Raw genomic sequence first — 21,763 nt, forward strand, 5'->3', positions numbered from 1 at the left:
TTAATGTTAGCTTTGTTCGTTTGTTCATAAATCATAAACATTGGAGGTAATAAAGCTCTCAGCTGGCCTCTAGCCTCCAGGGTCAGGGCAGGAGATTTCCCTCCAACATGTTCTCCATGGCTTTCTCCAGCCTCATGTTACATTTCTTAAGCAATGGGGCTTCCAGCACATCCTTTGGAAAATGACTTGGGAGTCTGATACATTTCGCTGTCAGGAGGGTTTTCCCTGATATCTTGTCTACATTTTCCTTCTGCATCCCAAAGTCATGCTGCTTTGTTGTTGTTGTTGTTGTTGTTGATTTTTTTACTACTATATGGTGTTGCAAACTCCTATCAAGGCATTCGCTTTTTAAGTTAAACCCCCAGACTTGGGTCTTCTAAAGGGTCAAAGCAGCATTTCTCCTCACCCTCCCCCCCCCGCAGCTGCTAAGAGAGGAGGGAGGCCTGCAGCCTGTCCCACCTCGTCTGCTCCTCTTTGGATGCATCAGGGAAAGGAGAGTCCTGGATTGTCTCCATCAATCTTTGGGCAGCTGAATGGCCTTCCGCTGCCCCTGCTGCTCTTCAGTTGACTCCCGCCTGACCAGAGGGTCCTCGCTACCCCCACCGGTGCAGAGGGCTCTGTGTGAGTAGCCAAGCAGGGGATGGGGCTAAAGTGCAGCAGGGGATGGCTAAGGTGGGTCATGTTGGGGATTGGACTGCAATGGGGTCATCAGAGTCACAGGTTACCTGAGTCCAGACCTGCAATCACCCAGGACAGACGTGCCTCATTTCTGGAGTTTATAAAATACTTCTGGGGAACCTGTGTGCTTTCCTGTGTACTCTCCCCAAACCCCTATCCAGTAATTGGTCTCTGCCAGGTGCATGAAGGATTGTAATGATTGTGTGATTGTGTGATTATATGTTAATTTAACAATTATAGCAATTATTGTCATTGGTGTCTAGGTGCCGAAAGGTAATAGACAACAATGAGGGCAGGAATTTTCAGCTTCTGCACAAGCTACAGAAGCTGCAGCGAGAACACGAGGATTTGGTTGAATGTAATGAAGAGTTAGAATCGATTCTGGGAGAAACTCAGAACCAAACCAGAGAAGACAGAGAACATCTTGAGGGTGAGATTGAAGGACTTCACAGGAAAGTAAGTCAGAATTAAAGAGTGCCAGATATTTCTTTTTAACCTTTATTTCCTTTTGGCTCTATACAATGACAAATAAAACAATATTTTATATAACATTGCATGTTGCTGTGCTTTTTGGTTCAGCAGATATACAACTAGCAACATCCACCAAATCCAGAAATCTGGGAGAAGAGATGAAAAAATCAAACAGTTAATTATGACACTCGTGATTTGGAAGTAAGGATTCCTATGCACACAGCAGTGTCATCTTTTTCACAGTCAGAGGCCATTTAAAATGGCTTCCAGTAATACTGAAAAATGATAGAATCAGCTTCTGAACCATTGGGAATCAGGCAGGGGTTCCTTTTGTAAATGTTTCCTTCTGGGGCTGTGTTACTGCTCAGATGACCTGAGCCAAAGGTGCATCAGGTTTGGGGATTGTCTTTTTGGAAAGCCAGTGAGGAGAATCAAGTAGTCACAGTGATAGTGGGGTGTGTAACTGGACATCTGGCATGTGCTCAATAGTAGCAGCTGTGCTGACCCACCTCAGGGAGGAGCTGCAGCTATGTTGTGCCGGTGGACAGAGGAATGGCACATGGGATGGCAGGGTTGAGGGGAGTGGAGAGACGGGCATGGATGTGAGAGTAGGAGGTGGGCTAAAAGCGATGCTGTAGAATTAATGCAGGAGAGCCAGTGTGTGAGGAAAGCAAAGGCTGCAATGCAATGTGACTGCATCTCTGACCTCTGAGATGTCCTCACTTTAGAGGTGCTTCAGAAGTAAGGAGTAATGAATATAGAAGGGCGGTGCCTACATTTTAGAGCAACTGGACACTCAAGAGTATATCCAGCCCTGGTTCCTCCAGTTCTAATGGAGTTAGAGATATCCAGATAGTAGAATCCACCCTATGTGTTGACAAGCAGATACTCATGATCAGAGGATATGCATCTGCTGTGAACAGATATTTTAGGGGGCACTAAATATAATACCAAAAGAAATTATAACCAGACCTGTCAGTGATAGTGAAGGCTGAGGTTGCTGTCCCACTAGGAAGCTGACGTTAGACATTTATTACTTCCTCAACAGTTTTTCTTTGGCTCTGAAATTTGTCATACTTCATCTCTGCCCAAATACTGTTTTTTCAGTAAATTTGCAAGAAAACCTACCCAGCTGTTTTTGAATTTTTTGACTGTTTTTTTTTTAAAAAAAGGTCCCCCAAATGCTTCAGCAAATCCTCACTGGCAAGTACTAGCAAGCCCATGCCCCTAGTGCATGGCATGTGCGGGATCTCTAGAGCTCAAAGTTCTGAGCCATTAGCTCCAAGAGAGGTAGCCTGCTGCATCTACAGTCTAAGTATAGGTTTCAGAGTAGCAGCCGTGTTAGTCTGTATTCGCAAAAAAAAAAGGAGTACTTGTGGCACCTTAGAGACTAACAAATTTATTTGAGCATAAGCTTTTGTGAGCTACAGCTCACTTCATCGGATGCATTTGGTGGAAAAAACAGTGGGGAGATTTATATATACACACAGAGAATATGAAACAATGGGTTTTATCATACACACTGTAAGGAGAGTGATCACTTAAGATGAGCCATCACCAGCAGCGGGGGGGGAAAGGAGGAAAACCTTTCATGGTGACAAGCAAGGTAGGCTATTTCCAGCAGTTAACAAGAACAGTGGAGGGTGGGGTGGAGGGGGGAGAAATAACATGGGGAAATAGTTTTACTTTGTGTAATGACTCATCCAGTCTAGGTATAGCACACCTGGTTCCTCCAAATGTTGTCATCTTGTTCTTCCTGTATAGATCCATCCTACTGCAGTGTGCAAGTCTGGAACCTTCTGGATAGCAGTTAGGGTCCATTTTTGCTGTTTATTGAGGGTTTTGCCTCCATTTCCACGTGTGTTCAGACTCATTATTGTGCTGTTGATATTTTCCATGGCTAGAACCAGTAAGAGGATTGGCTTTAAGTGCTGCCCTTTATATGGACCCAGGATGTCTATCAGATCATCATGTTCCATCCCTTACCTGTCTGTGAGCAGCATTCCCTGAGGTTGTGTTTAGTTTGGGCAGCAGTTTCATTCTTGAGGTCCGAAAAGCTAGAGGGAGCCGTCTCCAGCTCTTCCTTTTAGAATAAGCTCTTGAGGCTCCATTGGTCGAATCTAACACCGAGGGTCTGGCTAAGTTATCCTCTAAAGACTTTCCAGCTACCTTGGCCACAGGTCAATGAATGGTCCCCAGTTCAGATCTAAGGAGAGATCCTCAAGTCTGAGATCTGCCTTGCAGCCTAGAGAAGTCAGAGGAAACCTCAGCCTCATGGAATCGAGAGTAATACCAGGGAAAAGAAGCAGCATAATAGTTCACTCGTGTCAATAAGGCTTAAGAGAGGCCTGGCTCTGAGGCTCACTTGGCACTGTTAGGTCCTTGCAGTCAAGCGTTGCAGGTGCAGGTAGTGTTTTCTCCAGAGGTTCTTTTTTCCTCTTCCATTGTTTGAACAGGGAGCCTATGGCCCTCCTGAGGCTTCTGAAAAGCTATTCTTGGTTCCTGTATCCAAGGCCATTTAGATTCACTCTCTCACTGCCATGCAATATCACTCTGAATGTCCTTGGAACCTAAGACCCCAACACCTCTGTTTCTAGGAATGTTTGATTTTATTTTGATTCTGTGTGCACCTATCTTGAACTCTAGGGGCCATATTCTCAGTTACACCAAGGCCCCATCACATGGATGATTTAGTTGGGGATTGGTCCTGCTTTGAGCAGGGGTTGGACTAGATGACCTCCTGAGGTCCCTTCCAACCCTGATATTCTATGATTCTATGGCTCTGGCCTTAATGTAGGTGTGATTGTAACCATATCAATGAAGTGAAGCCATCAATGTCTCCTTCCATTCTTCACCATCCCAAGCCTTGGAGAACAAATGAGTTTTATAGTGTGTCCAGTAGGTCACCAGATTGTGGCTTGGCTCAACCCATGTAGGGACATGAGTTCCAGAGATCAGGACCCCTCACTAAGAACACCTTGGCACAGGCCCTTCCCAGGTCCTCCAGAAGGCTGACAGCATGAGCTCACAACTGCCATGGTGTGACATCAGCAGGGAGGCAGTTGCTCAAGCTGAGAAGACTCGAATCATTTAGGGATTTCTAAGCCAAAAACAACATGAAGCTGCACTCAGAAATGTGTGCTCTGGGTGAAATGCCATTTAATACACAAGTTGCCACTCAGTGCTCTAGATGCAATTTCTGCATGGTCTGAAGATGTAGTCCCATGTAGAGTTCATCTTGCCTAGAGGAATGGCTGGACCAAGGTGACGTCCCACATCTGAAAGAAACAGACACAGCCTCCTTGCCAAGGGCAGATGGTAAGAAATATTCTTGGAAACTGCTGCAAATAGGTTTCTACCAGACCCCCATCTTGCAAAAATTAGCAGCAAATATTGGGAGCACCCAGTCCCTTGGAGATACTGGAATCATTTCTGTTCTTTCATCTGAGTCTTTCTCCCAATCTCTAGGCATTATCTCAATTTGAAATGGACTGCATGTCAGCCAGCATAGGCCCTCAGCCAGGCCCCAGTCTCCATTTAGATATTGGGTAAATCAACTCACCACACCAGCCAGAGGCAAAAAGATAGAAATATACAGCTAGTTATCATCATCCTGAGCCATGTTTCCTTGCTCGCCCCCCAATAGCCCCGTACACATGTTGAACAAGGAGAGAATCAGATCAGAACCACATGACACCATGCCAGAGAAGAGCAACTGCCCAATACCATCCTCTGGGAACTCTTGGTGCTTCACAAAATGTAAGATAACCATATCTGGTACAAAATGCTAATAAGACACATTAATTAGATAACCTTATGAAATTCCAACTCAACCTGTAACATCCAGTTTAAACTCATGTCACTTCACAAACCTGAGGCACCTTACTGCCTGCTAATCTTCCAGTAATACAGATTTGTGCAGAAAGGTAATACTCCAAGAAGAAGGGTTTCTTGCTGTTAACTGTAGTTTTTGTTGGTATAGATCCTTGTGTCCCATACACCTTCCTCTGTTCTTCTCAGTCTTTTCTCATGGGTTCTGATTAAGGAACTGGGGATGATACTCCAACTGTTGACTGACTAATCTCAGTACAATGGCAACTTCCCCAACCAAGTAGGAGACTATGTTAGGAAGGGAAGAGAAACACATTCTAGGACTGCTGGCATTAGAAGAGAAAGTGGAGTATTGGGGCGTCCCGTTAGGTATTTGATATAGAATGCTGAGCCCAGACTTAAAGGGCATGTGCTCCTTAGCGACCAAACTGTCGTGGAACATTCTGGGTACTCGCAAGACCAGACGTGTGACTCCGTAAGTGGGCAACTGCAAGGAAAAATCAATGAAGGAGAACATGAAGGGTAGGTGACTTACATCGCAGAGCTGATAAGTGGGAGACCTAGAATCAGAAACAAGGTACTTGGGCTTGTAAGTCTCTGTCTGACCCACCACAGTGCTGGGCAGGCAAGTCGTTGAGCTTTGAGCTCTCCGATCTGTAAAATAGCCTAAAAATAATACTTTGCCCTTTTGTAGCACTTACTCATTGGTAGCTTTCAAAGCAGCCCCACTTTACAGGTGGTGGAACCTGTGCATGGATTTGGAACCCTGTTTTTAGTGAGGCACAGTGGATAAGGACATGGCTTCATCACAACAGAGATCTGGCCTGGGCTCCCAGCTCTGCTGCAAACCTCCTCAATCTGTTGACTGCTTAGAACCTGATTTTTCAAGCATGGATAACTGTCAAATCCAAACTTATCCCCTCTGTAACAAAGTTGGGTGCTGTTTCTCAGTGAGCGCTCTTGAGGTGCCAAATTTCAATTAACTCCCAGACATTCCAGCTATAGGGCTGTTCAAAAACCAAGCCGTTTCCTTGGCTCTTCATCTAGAAGCCAAGAAGACCTTTTTGTGGACAGCCCCAAGACCAGCATGAGAGGTCTCTCAAGAATACAGTGCCAATGCCATTGTGTCTTAGGTGGAGTCATCCAGAGATCTCATTGCATCACACTGCAGCTCAAAATACCCTGTGTTCTGCTCTAGAGTACACAGAGGTCAAGAGTTATTGGTGGATGCTTCTCTCTTCTACTGGGGCAGGCAGCTGTTTCACACCTTGCCCTGTTCCTATCAATCTTCTGAGCTTTAAAATAAGACAAACCCCAGGATCATCATGATAACGCCATCCTGGGCCCAGCAGGAGCGGTGCTGCTAGAACCTATGGCCGGTGTCTAGATTTATTTTTCCAATAGTCCAAATTCCCATCCTCAGATCCAGAATCCCTTCACCTGACAGCTTGGATCTTGGGTCCTAAATTCCTGATGACTTGCAGTTTTGTGCTGATGAATTGAGGTTGATTTGTAAGCCTTCCACCTGAATGTCTTTCCCTGTTTCCCTTTGTACTAGGAAACAGAACTGGGTGGCATCTCCCGCTTCTGACCTAGTCATCATTTACTTTAGTGAGAACTGTGCATGCTCAGCACCTCTGAAAATCAGGCCATTTATTTGGGTGCTTAACTATAGATTTAGGTGCCTATCTGTAGCACTTACATTTGGACCTTGAGCCCATGGTTTTTGGAAAGCTCCCTTTGGGGAGTAGCCTACTATGTATTCAGTCACTGAAAGGAGAGTTCGCTATCACTTTTGCTAGGAGAGTAAAGTCGTTCAAAAGGACAATTTCTAAGTAGTGTTGAGGTTCCATCTAAAGCAGTAGGTAGCTTTGCCAGTTCTCCCACACCCCAACCCTTGTCCTATACTAGCAGAAGGAAGATAGCATGGTCTGTGTCATAAACTGTAGAGTCACAGACATCCTTGAACCTCCATTTACCGTGCAGCCAGCTCTTGTGATTTTCATCCTGAGTCTCATAATATCTGGTAAAGAGTCCTGTGGCACCTTATAGACTAACAGATGTATTGGAGCATAAACTTTCGTGGATGAATACCCACTTCGTCAGATGCATGTAGTGGAAATTTCCATAGGCAGGTATAACTATGCAAGCAAGAATCAGGCTAGGGATAATGAGGTTAGTTCAATCAGGGAGGATGAGGCCCTCTTCTAGCAGTTGAGGTGTAGTTGGCTAGCCATTCAGTCTCCTCCCTTGGTGTTCACACATCTGATGAAGTGGGAATTCACCCACAAAAGCTTATGCTCCAATACGTCTGTTAGTCTATAAGATGCCACAGGACTCTTTGCCGCTTTTACAGATCCAGACTGACATGGCTACCCCTCTGATACATAATATCTGGTGTTTTTATTAAAGCCCAAGATCCATGAGTCCTGTGATTTTGTGGATCTCAGTTTTCATTTAAAAAAAGAAGACGTTTCTAGTTCTGGTTGCAGAGGAAAGCTTAAAGGTGTGACCCTGAAAAGCTCAAAACCCAGAAGGCAAAAAAAAGGAACCTAAACTTTGGGGTTTTTTAAAATCTTATGATTTTAAGGCAATCTCGTAACTTGTGGTGGGCTATCAGCACTGCCTTTATCAGAGAACACAGCTCCCTCAGCAGCTTCAGATACCCCTCCCTGCCTGGAACTTACAACGTAGCACACAGACATCCAATGGCTGAATAGTACAACTGCAAGTCAATCTCCCTGTTTCAATTTACAGTATTACATTGTAATCACTTAAAACAGTCAATGGGATTTTCAGAGGCTCAGCAGCTCTTAGGTGAATACTGAATAATGATGACAACTGCGTATGTGCAAACAATGCAAGAAGAAAACAAAATGTTGTAAGACCCTTGAGTCCTCAGTTGTGTGAATTTATCATTCTCCTAAAGCAGTGGTGCCCACATATACCTAAGCACAGCCTTATGTGGGCCAAGCAGGTTCTACATATTTTAATAAGATTTAAAGGCGCCTGTATTGATTTATATTTAAAGTTCAGCTTGTCTCGTATGTATTTAGATAGAAAGAACCTATGTACAGTATTGTCTATTTAAAAACAAAGAAATCAGTGCATAAAACATGAATTATAGAAAACAGGGAAAAAACTGTAAAGATACTTCTGATACTTCCTTGTGTAAACTAAAGTGATGTAAGCATGATGACAAAACACTAGTGAATCGGCCGTTAGTATATTGTATTGAAGCAGGCCACGGGTCTGATGAAATGCTGTAGTGGGCTGTTTACAGCCCGAGGGCCATAGGTGAGGCATCCCCTTCTTAAAGTATATTTGTACATGGAAATTGCACATGAAAATGGCGCATTAATCCTTAGTGTCATTCCATAGAATGTGTCCTTATATCTTTTCGCATATAACCATTTACTTCGCATTTTCACTATTGCTTCGTGCTGGTTCTGGGAGGTCAGCTCAGCTGTCTGGAGATGTGAAAGTCATTAGAAATGTTTATACAAAGAACAGAAGCTGACAGCCGGAGTGAATGCAATGACTCCCTGCTTCAGCTGATGTGGGGTTTGAACCTGTATCCTTCAGCACTCAAAGCATGAGCCTGACTTCCACAAGTCACAAGGAGGGGGGCTTCTAATCCCCTAAAACCCTTGACAATGCCAGCCTATAGGGCTCATTGTTGTCCCCATGAGAGTGCCCTACGCTAGGAGGATCCCCGGAGGATGTTTAAGGCCCTAGTCCACTGCTTATCGTTCAGCATGTGAGTAGCCCTGGTGAGATCAATGGAACTACTCTCAACTTAAAGATACACTCATGCTTAAATGCTTTGCTGGGTCAGGTCCAGAGTGCCTGATGCCTTGCAGGACTGATCTCTAAGCCAGCATTATGGCCCGTGGTGCTAGAGGCTAGAAAGAGCTATGAATCTGACCCAGCATCAGCCGGATGACAACTGTGCTCTGGAGCTCTGCTGAAGGAGGAGAGGGGCCAAAGGCAAATGTGAGTTGGGTAGGGGAAGAAGAAAATTTCTTCATCTATAGGTTAGGGAGACCTCTCTGTACCACAATGACAGGGACTGTTGGGTTCCTCGACTGCTCCTCTTCGATGAAGGCCCACAAAGAGCAGTCTATGGGGGGATGTAATGTTAAAAATGTGTCTGGATCTCTTTCCCAAGTTCTTCCAGAGACCTTTGTTGTGCAGCTGGGGTCTCCCTTTTACAGGCTAGTCCTGAGCAGCCAATCCACCCTTTTGACCAACATCCATAGACTGTGCTGGAGTTTGTGTGGCATAGGCAGCTCTCAGCATTTTCTCCCAGCCTCTCTGTTTCTCAAGTTGCTGTTTCTATCATACATGTTTTCATGATTCAAATGGCAAGTGTATGTTTTTAAACTTGGGATTTATTTGTGTCAAGATCACAAGTTTAGAGACGGAGTTATTCAAAGCACAGATGAATAAAACTGAAGCCAGCATGAAAGATCAAGAAACAACTAAAAAAGTGCAAGATTTCCAAGAGGTAAGAGAACTTCACTGAGGAACCAACTGTTCTGGTTAAAAATTTGACTGGGTGGGTACTTGCTATTCCCATGCAGTTGTTCCGGAACGGTCAGACCTTTCATGCCAAGGGAATTGGCATCTTTGGCATCTCTTCCTCCTGCAGTTTGTCCAGCATGCTGCAGCAATAATAATCTGGCATCCCTTCCACTGAGCCTGTCCCCCAAACCCATGAATCCCTTCTCGGGCTTCCTGAAGCTTAAACTCCCTGTCCTTCCTTCTGAGGCACTATACAACTCTGTCCCCGCTTCCTCAGCTCTCATCTTCTAATGCCCCTACTCTACTTGTGCTACATTGATGACATCTTCATCATCTGGACCCATGGAAAAGAAGCCCTTGAGGAATTCCACCATGATTTCAACAATTTCCATCCCACCATCAACCTCAGCCTGGACCAGTCCACACAAGAGATCCACTTCCTGGACACTACGGTGCTAATAAGCGATGGTCACATAAACACCACCCTATATCGGAAACCTACTGACCGCTATTCCTACCTACATGCCTCTAGCTTTCATCCAGATCATACCACACGATCCATTGTCTACAGCCAAGCTCTACAATATAACCGCATTTGCTCCAACCCCTCAGACAGAGACAAACACCTACAAGATCTCTATCATGCATTCCTACAACCACAATACCCACCTGCTGAAGTGAAGAAACAGATTGACAGAGCCAGAAGAGTACCCAGAAGTCACCTACTACAGGACAGGCCCAAGAAAGAAAATAACAGAACGCCACTAGCCATCACCTTCAGCCCCCAACTAAAACCTCTCCAACGCATCATCAAGGATCTACAACCCATCCTGAAGGACGACCCATCACTCTCACAGATCTTGGGAGACAGGCCAGTCCTTGCTTACAGACAGCCCCCCAATCTGAAGCAAATACTCACCGGCAACCACACACCACACACCAGAACCACTAACCCAGGAACCTATCCTTGCAACAAAGCCCGTTGCCAACTGTGTCCACATATCTATTCAGGGGACACCATCATAGGGCCTAATCACATCAGCCATGCTATCAGAGGCTCGTTCACCTGCGCATCTACCAATGTGATATATGCCATCATGTGCCAGCAATGCCCCTCTGCCATGTACATTAGTCAAACTGGACAGTCTCTACGTAAAAGAATGAATGGATACAAATCAGACGTGAAGAATTATAACATTCAAAAACCAGTTGGAGAACACTTCAATCTCTCTGGTCACTCGATTACAGACCTAAGAGTGGCTATCCTTCAACAAAAAAGCTTCAAAAACAGACTCCAATGAGAGACTGCTGAATTGGAATTAATTTGCAAACTGGATACAATTAACTTAGGCTTGAATAGAGACTGGGAATGGACGAGTCATTACACAAAGTAAAACTATTTCCCCATGTTATTTCTCCCCCCCTCCCCACCCCCCACTGTTCCTCAGATGTTCTTGTTAACTGCTGGAAATAGCCTACCTTGCTTGTCACCATGAAAGGTTTTCCTCCTTTCCCCAGCCCCCGCTGCTGGTGATGGCTTATCTTAAGTGATCACTCTCCTTACAGTGTGTTTGATAAACCCATTGTTTCATGTTCTCTGTGTGTGTATATCAATCTCCCCTCTGTATTTTCCATCAAATGCATCCGATGAAGTGAGCTGTAGCTCACGAAAGCTTATGCTCTAATTAATTTGTTTGTCTCTAAGGTGCCACAAGTACTCCTTTTCTTTTTGCGAATAGAGACTAACACAGCTGCTACTCTGAAACCATCCAGTATGACACCCATAATTTCTGCCTCCCTCCTGTCTTCTGATCAATGCCCTGCCAGCTCCAGCTGCCTCCTTCCTGTCTCCTGGTCAATGCCCTGCAAGCTCCAGCTGCCTCCTTCCCGTCTCCTGATCAATACCCTTCCAAGCCCAGCTGGGCAACAATTTTTGCCCAAAAATTTTTTCACCAAAAAATGCAGATTTGTGTCGACCAAAACATTTCACAAATTCACCAAATTATTATATTAAAAAAACCCTGAAAAATTGAAGCATTTCAGTTTTTCAATTCTAAACTACTTCAATTTTATTGAAAAAGATATAAAAGAAACCCCAAAATCGAAATGATTTGTTTGACCTGAAACAAAAATTTTCCGACTTCTTTGGTTTGCCAATAAATTCAAATAATTTTCATTTCAAGTCAGCCCGAAGGCAATTTTTTCCCCTCAGTTTAGTCAGGAACTGAAAAAATCAATTACTTGCACAGCTCCACTGTCGACACTTCTCCTTTCCCATAATCTCTTTGTCTCCTGCTCCTCCTTTGGCCCATTCTTCAGGCTTCCCCAGTGACTGGAAGGGTGTTATTATTGCAGCAGAATATTAATTAATGGCATGGGGAAAGGGATATGTCCCCTCTGACCTTTCTTGTCAAGTACCAAACTTCAGTGCCTCTTCTCTTCCCCCACTGTGCCTTGGGACAACTCTATGTCCAATGACAACTTTTTGTCTAATGGTTCCATCTTCCCCAGCTGTTGCTACATATAAAACGATGGGGTCTAAATTAGCTATTACCACTCAAGAAAGAGATCTTGGAGTCATTATGGATAGTTCTTGGGAAAACATCCACTCAATGTGCAACGGCAGTCAAAAAAGCGAACAGAATATTGGGAATCGTTAAAAAAGGGATAGATAATAAGACAGAAAATATCATATTGCCTATATATAATTCCATGCTACACCCGCATCTTGAATACTTCATGCAGATCTGGTCACCCCATCTCAAAAAAGTATATTGGAATTGGAAAAGGTTCAGAAAAGGGAAACAAAAATGATTAGGGGTATGGAACAGCTTCCGTATGAGGAGAGATTAATAAGACTGGGAATTTTCAGCTTGGAAAAGAGACAACTAAGGGGGGATATGATAGAGATCAAAAAATCATGATTAGTGTGGAGAAAGTAAATAAGAAAGTGTTATTTACTCCTTCTCATAACACAAGTGCTAGGGGGCACCAAATGAAATTAATAGGCAGCAGATTTAAAACAAACATAAGGAAGTATTTTTTCACATAATGCACAATCAACCTGTGGAACTCCTTGCCAGAAGATGTGAAGGCCAAGACTATAACAGGGTTCAAAAAAGAACTAGATATGTTCATGGAGTATAGGCCCATCAATGGCTATTAGCCAGGATGGACAGGGATGGTGTCCCTAGCCTCTGTTTGCCAGAAGCTGGAAATGGGCGATGGGATGGATCACTTATGTTCTTATGTTCTTAAGTTCCTTCCATCATTACTGAGTTAAAACCCCATACCTCTAGTATTTTTAGCATGGTCTATATATTGTCTGTGATTCTGATATGTTGATGATCTCTGAGAACTAGTACTGGACAAGGTAATTTAGGGTTCTTGGCTGGAATTTCCAAATCTGCCTAGGGGATTTGGATGCCTGGGTTGCCATGGGAATTGGAAATCCAAATCCTGGCTGCAGCTTGGAGAATCCCAGCCCTCGTCTTTCTAGTGTATGAAAGACCATGGATGTGACTCATAACAGATATTGAACAATTGCAGATGCTGAAAAGCCACCAGGAGAAGGTTGAAGTACTTGAAAGTAAATTATCAGAGGAGAGAGATTGGAGAAAGCAACTTGCATCTGACCTTGAAAAGATGCAGAAAGCTTTGAAGGCTGAAAAAACGGTATTGAATGGCCGGACGTGTGTTGTAGTGTGAAGCTGTTCTCTTGGAGAATGCTTACTAATTCTACTGTATTCTTGAATCAGATGGCCACGTCCGTCTTTCTAGAAGACCCCACAACGTTCCACATATAATTGTGCTTGTCCTTTAGTTAAATACCCATCTCTGTCAAACAGACATTTCTGAAGGTCTCTTCAGGTTGCTTTGAATACAATTGTTTACCATGGCTTTCCCAGTCCACTCATCTGACTTTTTCCTCCATAATTTATCCCGGGTCTACAGCACATCTTATTTTTCCTATCAGTCAATGATATAAAACAACAGCAAAAAAACTTTGCTGCCAAATAGAATTCTGCTGGACCAAGAAAAACAAACTGAAGTCAGGTAGAGCGTCCTGAAAGCCTGGAGCCCAGTAATTGCAGAGGACTAGATTTTTGACCTCTTACTCACCCAGATGAGCACTTATTGACACAGTATTGCCAGAACGTCTCCTGTTTATACATCCAAGGATTGTGGCTCTTTTTGTCACACTATGCTGGTGTCAGTGTGAACTATGTTCTCTGTTTCTAGATGTATGACCTTGCATTTGGCTGTATTAAAACATAAGAGCGGCCACACTGGGTCAGACCAATGGTCCATCAAGCCCAGTATCCTGTCTTCTGACAGTGGTCAGAGGGAATGAACAGAACAAGGCAATTATCGAGTGATCATTGAGTGATCACCTGTCATCCAGTCCCAGCTTCTGGCAGTCAGAAGTTTAGGGACACCCAGGCATGGGATTGCATCACTGAGCATCCTGGCTAATATCTATTGATGGACCTATCCTCCATGAATTTATCTAATTCTTTTTTGAACCTTGTTATTGTTTTGGCCTTCACAACATCCCCTGGCAACAAGTTCCATGGATTGACAGTGCATTGTGTGAAGAAGTACTTTCCTTATGTTTGTTTTAAACCTCCTACCTATTAATTTCATTGAATAACCATTGGTTCTTGTGTTATGTGAAAGGATAAATAACACCTCCCTATTCACTTTCTCCACACCATTCATTATTTTATAGACCTCCATCATGTCCCCCCTTAGTCGTCTCTTTTCTAAGCTGAACAGTTCCCGTCTTTTTAATCTCTCCTCATATGGAAGCTGTTCCAGACCCTAATCATTTTTGTTGCGATTCTCAGTACTTTTTCCAGTTCTAATATATTTTTTCTGAGATGGGGTGACATCCAGGTGTGGGCATACCATGGATTTATATAGCAGCATTATGATATTTTCTGTGTTATTAGCTATCCCTTTCCTAATGGCTCCTAACATTCTTTTAGCTTTTTTAACTGCCACTGCACATTGAGCAGATGATTTCAGAGAACTATCCATGATGACTCCAAGATCTCTTACTTGAGTGGCAGGGGCGTGTGACATTCCCTTCTGGTGTTATCTGGACCAGTGATCTGCTAGGCCACTCCAATCCTTGACTCTGGGAGCCAGCCTTACCCTGCTCTGCTGTGAAAACCCCACTCCTGGGCTGTTCACGCACAGCCTCTGGCATGTAAGCTGCTCTCAGCTACTTGCAAGCGAATGACATTAGCCAATATCTCCGATCCTAGACGCAACCCTAGGAACCTCCATCTTGCAGTGTCCAGTTATGGACACAGCAAGCTTATATGAGTGTCACATTAACAAAGAAATTGATATGTACCAGGCTCGTTATCCCAAGCGGAAGCTCTCTGACATGCTTCAAACCAAATGTACTGCTTCAGGTAAAATAAACCAACAGATTTAATTATAAAGATAGATTCTAAGTGATTATACGTCAAAGCATAACAAGTCAGATTTGGTCAAATGAAATAAAAGAAAATGCATTCTAAGCTGATCTTAACAGTTTCAATGCCCTTACAAATTTAGATGCTTCTCATCACAGACTGGCTGGTTCCTCTTTAGCCAGGTTCTCCCTTTGATCTGCACTTCAGTCGCTTTTGTGGTGCTGGTGTCTGTAGATGGAGGTGGAAGAGAGAGAGAGCATGGCAAATGTCTCTCCCTTTTATCATGTCCTTTCTTCCCTCTTGGCTTTGCCCTCCCGCCCCCATTCAGAATCAGGTGAGCATTACCTCATTGCAGTTCCAAACTGACCAAAGGAGGAGGGGTGACTCACCTGAGAGTCTAACAGATTCTTTTGTTGCTGCCTAGGCCAGCAACTTTTGTTCCTGTGAGGCTGAGCTGGGTTTGTCCCATGAGGTGTGCACTAACCTCTCTGCTCTTGGAGAGTATTTGTCTGGGCTTGCTTTAAGCCGTGAGGATACATTTTCAGCCTCATAACTATATACATGAAATTACAACCTATAACATTACTATAAAATTACAGTAACAATGACTACTGTAACATCATTATAACAAAAAGAAAAGGAATACTTGTGGCACCTTAGAGACTAACAAATTTATTTGAGCATAAGCTTTCCTGATCTACAGCTCACTTCATCGGATGCATTTAGTGGAAAATAGAGAGGGGAGATTTATGTACACACACAGAGAACATGAAACAATGGGTTTTATCATACACACTGTAAGGAGAGTGATCACTTAAGATGAGCCATCACCAGCAGCGGGGAGGGAGGGAGGAAAACCTTTCATGGTGACAAGCAAGGTAGGCTATTTCCAGCAGTTAAAAAGAACATCTGAGGAACAGTGGGGGGTGGGGTGGGGGGGAGAAATAACATGGGGAAATAGTTATACTTTGTGTAATGACTTATCCATTCCCAGTTTCTATTCAAGCCTAAGTTAATTGTATCCAGTTTGCAAATTAATTCCAATTCAGCAGTCTCTTGTTGGAGTCTGTTTTTGAAGTTTTTTTGTTGAAGGAAAGCCACCCTCAGGTCTGTAATCGAGTGACCAGAGAGATTGAAGTGTTCTCCAATTGGTTTTTGAATGTTATAATTCTTGACGTCTGATTTGTGTCCATTTATTCTTTTACATAGAGACTGTCCAGTTTGACCAATGTACATGGCAGAGGGGCATTGTTGGCACAGGATGGCATCTATGACATTGGTGGATGCGCAGGTGAACGAGCCTCTGATAGTGTGGCTGATGTGATTAGGCCCTATGATGGTGTCCCCTGAATAGATATGTGGACAGAGTTGGCAACGGGCTTTGTTGCAAGGATAGGTTCCTGGGTTAGTGGTTCTGTTGTGTGGTGTGTGGTTGCCGGTGAGTATTTGCTTCAGATTGGGGGGACTGATTATTATTGTGACTATTTCACATTTTGGGACAATGTATACCTTCAAATCAGCGGCACTGCGATGGGTACCCGCATGGCCCCACAGTATGCCAACATTTTTATGGCTGACTTAGAACAACGCTTCCTCAGCTCTCGTCTTCTAATGCCCCTACTCTACTTGCGCTACATTGATGACATCTTCATCATCTGGACCCATGGAAAAGAAGCCCTTGAGGAATTCCACCATGATTTCAACAATTTCCATCCCACCATCAACCTCAGCCTGGACCAGTCCACACAAGAGATCCTGGACACTACGGTGCTAATAAGTGATGGTCACATAAACACCACCCTATATCGGAAACCTACTGACCACTATTCCTACCTACATGCCTCTAGCTTTAATCCAGATCATACCACACGATCCGTTGTCTACAGCCAAGCTCTACAATATAACCGCATTTGCTCTAACCCCTCAGACAGAGACAAACACCTACAAGATCTCTATCATGCATTCTTACAACTACAATACCCACCTGCTGAAGTGAAGAAATAGATTGACAGAGGCAGAAGAGTACCCAGAAGTCACCTACTACAGGACAGGCCCAAAAAAGAAAATAACAGAACGCCACTAGCCATCACCTTCAGCCCCCAACTAAAACCTCTCCAACGCATCATCAAGGATCTACAACCCATCCTGAAGGACGACCCATCACTCTCACAGATCTTGGGAGACAGGCCAGTCCTTGCTTACAGACAGCTCCCCAACCTGAAGCAAATACTCACCAGCAACCACACACCAGAACCACTAACCCAGGAACCTATCCTTGCAACAAAGCCCATTGCCAACTGTGTCCACATATCTATTCAGGGGACACCATCATAGGGCCTAATCACATCAGCCACACTATCAGAGGCTCGTTCACCTGCGCATCTACCAATGTCATAGATGCCATCATGTGCCAACAATGCCCCTCTGCCATGTACATTGGTCAAACTGGACAGTCTCTACGTAAAAGAATAAATGGACACAAATCAGACGTCAAGAATTATAACATTCAAAAACCAATTGGAGAACACTTCAATCTCTCTGGTCACTCAATTACAGACCTGAGGGTGGCTATCCTTCAACAAAAAAAACTTCAAAAACAGACTCCAACGAGAGACTGCTGAATTGGAATTAATTTGCAAACTGGATACAATTAACTTAGGCTTGAATAGAGACTGGGAATGGACGAGTCATTACACAAAGTAAAACTATTTCCCCATGTTATTTCTCCCCCCCACCCCACCCCCCACTGTTCCTCAGATGTTCTTGTTAACTGCTGGAAATAGCCTACCTTGCTTGTCACCATGAAAGGTTTTCCTCCCTCCCCCCCCCCTGCTGCTGGTGATGGCTCATCTTAAGTGATCACTCTCCTTACAGTGTGTATGATAAAACCCATTGTTTCATGTTCTCTGTGTGTGTATATAAATCTCCCCACTGTATTTTCCACCAAATGCATCTAATGAAGTGAGCTGTAGCTCACGAAAGCTTATTCTCAAATAAATTTGTTAGTCTCTAAAGTGCCACAAGTACTCCTTTTCTTTTTGCGAATACAGACTAACACGGCTGCTACTCTGAAACCTATCATTATAACAACAATGCTCAGTGCATCATGAGCCTTCCTAAGACACCCGACATGACAAACTTTGCATTGGATACCACACAATCATTTTCTAAAGATGAACATGGGAGTGTAGGGTGTTCCCCCGAGGTACAGAGCATCACAGCGTGTGCTGGAATTTAAATTTCACCACTTTTGTGGGGGCACCGGTGACGAGCGCAGAACTCCTCTGGGGGAGGGAAAAGAGCAAACTCCTCCAGCCCAGGGGCACCAGCATGGGGCGCAGAACTCCTCCTGCTCCTGAGCTGCAGCAGGGAGAGCACTCGCTGGAGAAGTTTGCTCTCCCCGCCATAGCCCAGGAGCAGCAGGAGTTCTGCACCCCTTGCCGGGGACCCCGAACCGGAGGAGTTCTGCATCTCCTGCAAATTATTAGGTGGGGCATGCCCCTACTTTCCCCCCCTTATGCATGCCCCTGTTAAGTGGTAACGATCATAGAATATAGAATATCAGGGTTGGAAGGGACCTCAGAAGCTCATCTAGTCCAATCCCTGCTCAAAGCAGGACCAATCCCCAACTAAATCATCCCAGCCAGGGCTTTGTTAAGCCTGACCTTAGAAACCTCTAAGGATGGAGATTCCACCACCTCCCTAGGTAATGCATTCCAGTGCTTCACCACCCCCCTAGTGAAATAGTGTTTCCTAATATCCAACCTAAACCTCCCCCACTGCAACTTGAGACCATTACTCCTCATTCTATCATCTGCTACCACTGAGAACCATCTACATCCATCCTCTTTGGAACCCCCTTTCAGGTAGTTGAAAGCAACTGTCAAATCCCCCCTCATTCTTCTCTTCCGCAGACTAAACAATCTCAGTTCCCTTAGCCTCTTCTCATAAGTCATGTGTTCCAGTCCCCTAATCATTTTTGTTGCCCTCCGCTGGACGCTTTCTAATTTTTTCACATCCTTCTTGTAGCGTGGGTCCCAAAACTGGACACAGTACTTCAGATGAGGCCTCACTAATGTCGAATAGAGGGGAACAATCATGTCCCTCGATCTGCTGACAGTGCCCCTACTTATACAGCCCAAAATGCCATTAGCCTTCTTCGCAACAATGGCACACTGTTGACTTATATCCAGCTTCTCATCCACTGTAACCCCTAGGTCCTTTTCTGCAGAACTGCTTCCTAGCCATTCAGTCCCTAGTCTGTAGTGGTGCATGGGATTTTTCCGTCCTAAGTGTAGGACTCTGCACTTGTCCTTGCTGAACCTCATCAGATTTCTTTTGGCCCAATCCTCTAATTTGTCTAGGGCCCTCTGTATCCTATCCCTACCCTCCAGTGTATCTACCTCTCCTCCCAGTTTAGTGTCAACTGCAAACTTGCTATGGGTGCAGTCCACACCATCCTCCAGATCATTAATGAAGATATTGAACAAAACCGGCCCCAGGACTGACCCTTGGGGCACTCCGCTTGATACCGGCTGCCAACTGGACATGGAGCCATTGATCACTACCCATTGAGCCCGACGATCTAGCCAGCTTTCTATCCTCCTTATAGTCCATTCATCCAGCCCATACTTCTTTAACTTGCTGGCAAGAATACTGTAGGAGACCATATCAAAAGCTTTGCTAAAGTCAAGGAATAACACGTCCACTGCTTTCCCCTCATCCACAGAGACCGTTATCTCGTCATAGAAGGCAATTAGATTAGTCAGGCAGGACTTGCCCTTGGTGCATCCATGCTGACTGTTCCTGATCACTTTCCTCTCCTCTAAGTGCTTCATAATTGATTCCTTGAGGACCTGGTCTATGATTTTTCCAGGGACTGAGGTGAGGCTGACTGGCCTTTAGTTCCCAGGATCCTCCTTCTTCCCTTTTTTAAAGATGGGCACTACATTAGCCTTTTTCCTGTCATCTGGGACCTCCCCCAATCGCCATGAGTTTTCAGAGATAATGGCCAATGGCTCTGCAATCACATCCGCCAACTGCTTTAGCACTCTCAGATGCAGCTAATTTAGACTCCATCATTTTGTACGTATAGTTGGGATTATGTTTTCCAATGTTCATTACTTTGCATCAACATTGAATTTCTTCTGCCATTTTGTTGCCCAGTCACCCAGTTTTGTGAGATCCCTTTGTAGCTCTTCACAGTCATCCTAGGACTTAACTATCTTGAGTAATTTTGTATCATATATAAACTTTTCTATTTCACTATTTATCTCCTTTTCCAGATCATTTATGAATATATTGAACAGTGCTGTCAAGTATCCGAAAGGAGTTGGTTTTACCTCTGTTTATTACATTGGGGAGACCATTACTAGGATACTAAATCCAGTTCTGTGTCCACACTCTAAGCAGGGCATTGACAGATTGGAAGAGGGTTTAGTGAAGAATTATAAGAATGAGAAGAGACAGTTCAGTCTATTTTATTGAAGAGGAAGTTAAGAGGTGACTTGGGCCACGTCTGTACGTACAGCACTGCAGCTGTACAGATACAGCTGCACCGCAGCAGCACATCTGGTGAAGACGCTCTATGCCAATCGGAGAGAGCTCTCCCATTGGCATAAAAAACCCAGCTCCACGAGCGGCAGAAGCTATGTCAGTGGGAGAGTTTCTCCCACTGATATAGTATTGTGCACACAAGCACTTATGTCAGTTTAAATTCTCTTGCTCAGTGGGGTGGTTTATTCACACCCCTGAGTGACATAAGTTATGCTAACATGGGCTGTAGTGCAGACATAACCGTAGTCATGGTCTGTTGGTACCTACATGGGGAGAAGAGATAGTAGGGGACAAAGCAAGAAGTGGTTGGAAGTTGAAGTCAGAAAGATTCAAACTGGAGGTAAGACAACTTTTTAACAAGGAGGGTAACTAACTATTGGACCAGCTTCCCAAGGGCTGTTTAAACTCATCTCTTGGAGACTTTACATTGAGATTGCATGTCTTGCTAAAAGATCTGCTCCAATTCAACCTCCAGGGTAACTTACTTAAGGCAGGTCTACGCTTAAAACGCTGCATCGGCAAAGCTTCAGTGCTTAAGTGAACATACTCCTACACCAATGGGAAAGCGTCTCCTGTCAATGTAGTTAATCCACCTCTGCAAGAGGCAGTAGCAAAATCAACAAGAGAAGCTGTCCCGCTGACATAGTGTTGTCTATACCAGGGATTAGGTCAGTATAAACTATGTTGCTCAGGGGTGTGGATTATTCACACCCCTGACCTGAATGACGTAGTTACACCAATATAAGTCTGGTTTCAGAGTAGCAACCGTGTTAGTCTGTATCCACAAAAAGAAAAGGAGGACTTGTGGCACCTTAGAGACTAACAAATTTATTTGAGCGTAAGCTTACGAAAGCTTTGTTAGTCTCTAAGGTGCCACAAGTCCTCCTTTTCTTTTTGCCAATATAAGTCTGTAGTGTAGACCTGGCCGTAGTAGTTTACATTGTTGTTGTAGCTTTGTTGGTCCCAAGATATTAGAGAGACAAGAGGTAATATCTTTTATTGGACCAACTTCTGTTGGTGGGAGAGACAAGCTTTGGAGCTACACAGAGCTCTTCTTCAGGTCTGGGAAAGGTGCTCCCAGTGTCACAGGTGAACACAAGGTGGGACAGATTGTTTAGCATAAGTAGTTAACACATAATGTAAGTAAGAGACCATTCAAGCTGAAGTGGCCAGTTAACAATTTTGTAGTCAAAGGACAAAAAAAGGTGTGTGGGGGGTAGTGGGTTACAGATTGTTGTAATAAACCATAAGTCCAGTGTCTTTATTAAGAC

The 21,763-nt window shown here is 44.2% G+C and overlaps 1 protein-coding gene across 1 annotated transcript in view; it reads left to right on the top strand.

Annotated features, from left to right (window-relative positions):
• Positions 1–21,763, top strand: part of CCDC30 (coiled-coil domain containing 30) — a 127,410-nt gene that overhangs the window by 53,611 nt on the left and 52,036 nt on the right. Inside the window, exon 9 of the mRNA XM_043500104.1 lies at positions 942–1,134. Within this exon, the coding sequence (XP_043356039.1) occupies positions 942–1,134 (193 nt within the window). The remainder of the gene's footprint in view (positions 1–941; positions 1,135–21,763) is intronic.

The sequence above is a fragment of the Dermochelys coriacea genome, chromosome 18 (genome assembly GCF_009764565.3).
Source record: "Dermochelys coriacea isolate rDerCor1 chromosome 18, rDerCor1.pri.v4, whole genome shotgun sequence".
Classification (NCBI taxonomy): Eukaryota; Metazoa; Chordata; order Testudines; family Dermochelyidae; genus Dermochelys; species Dermochelys coriacea.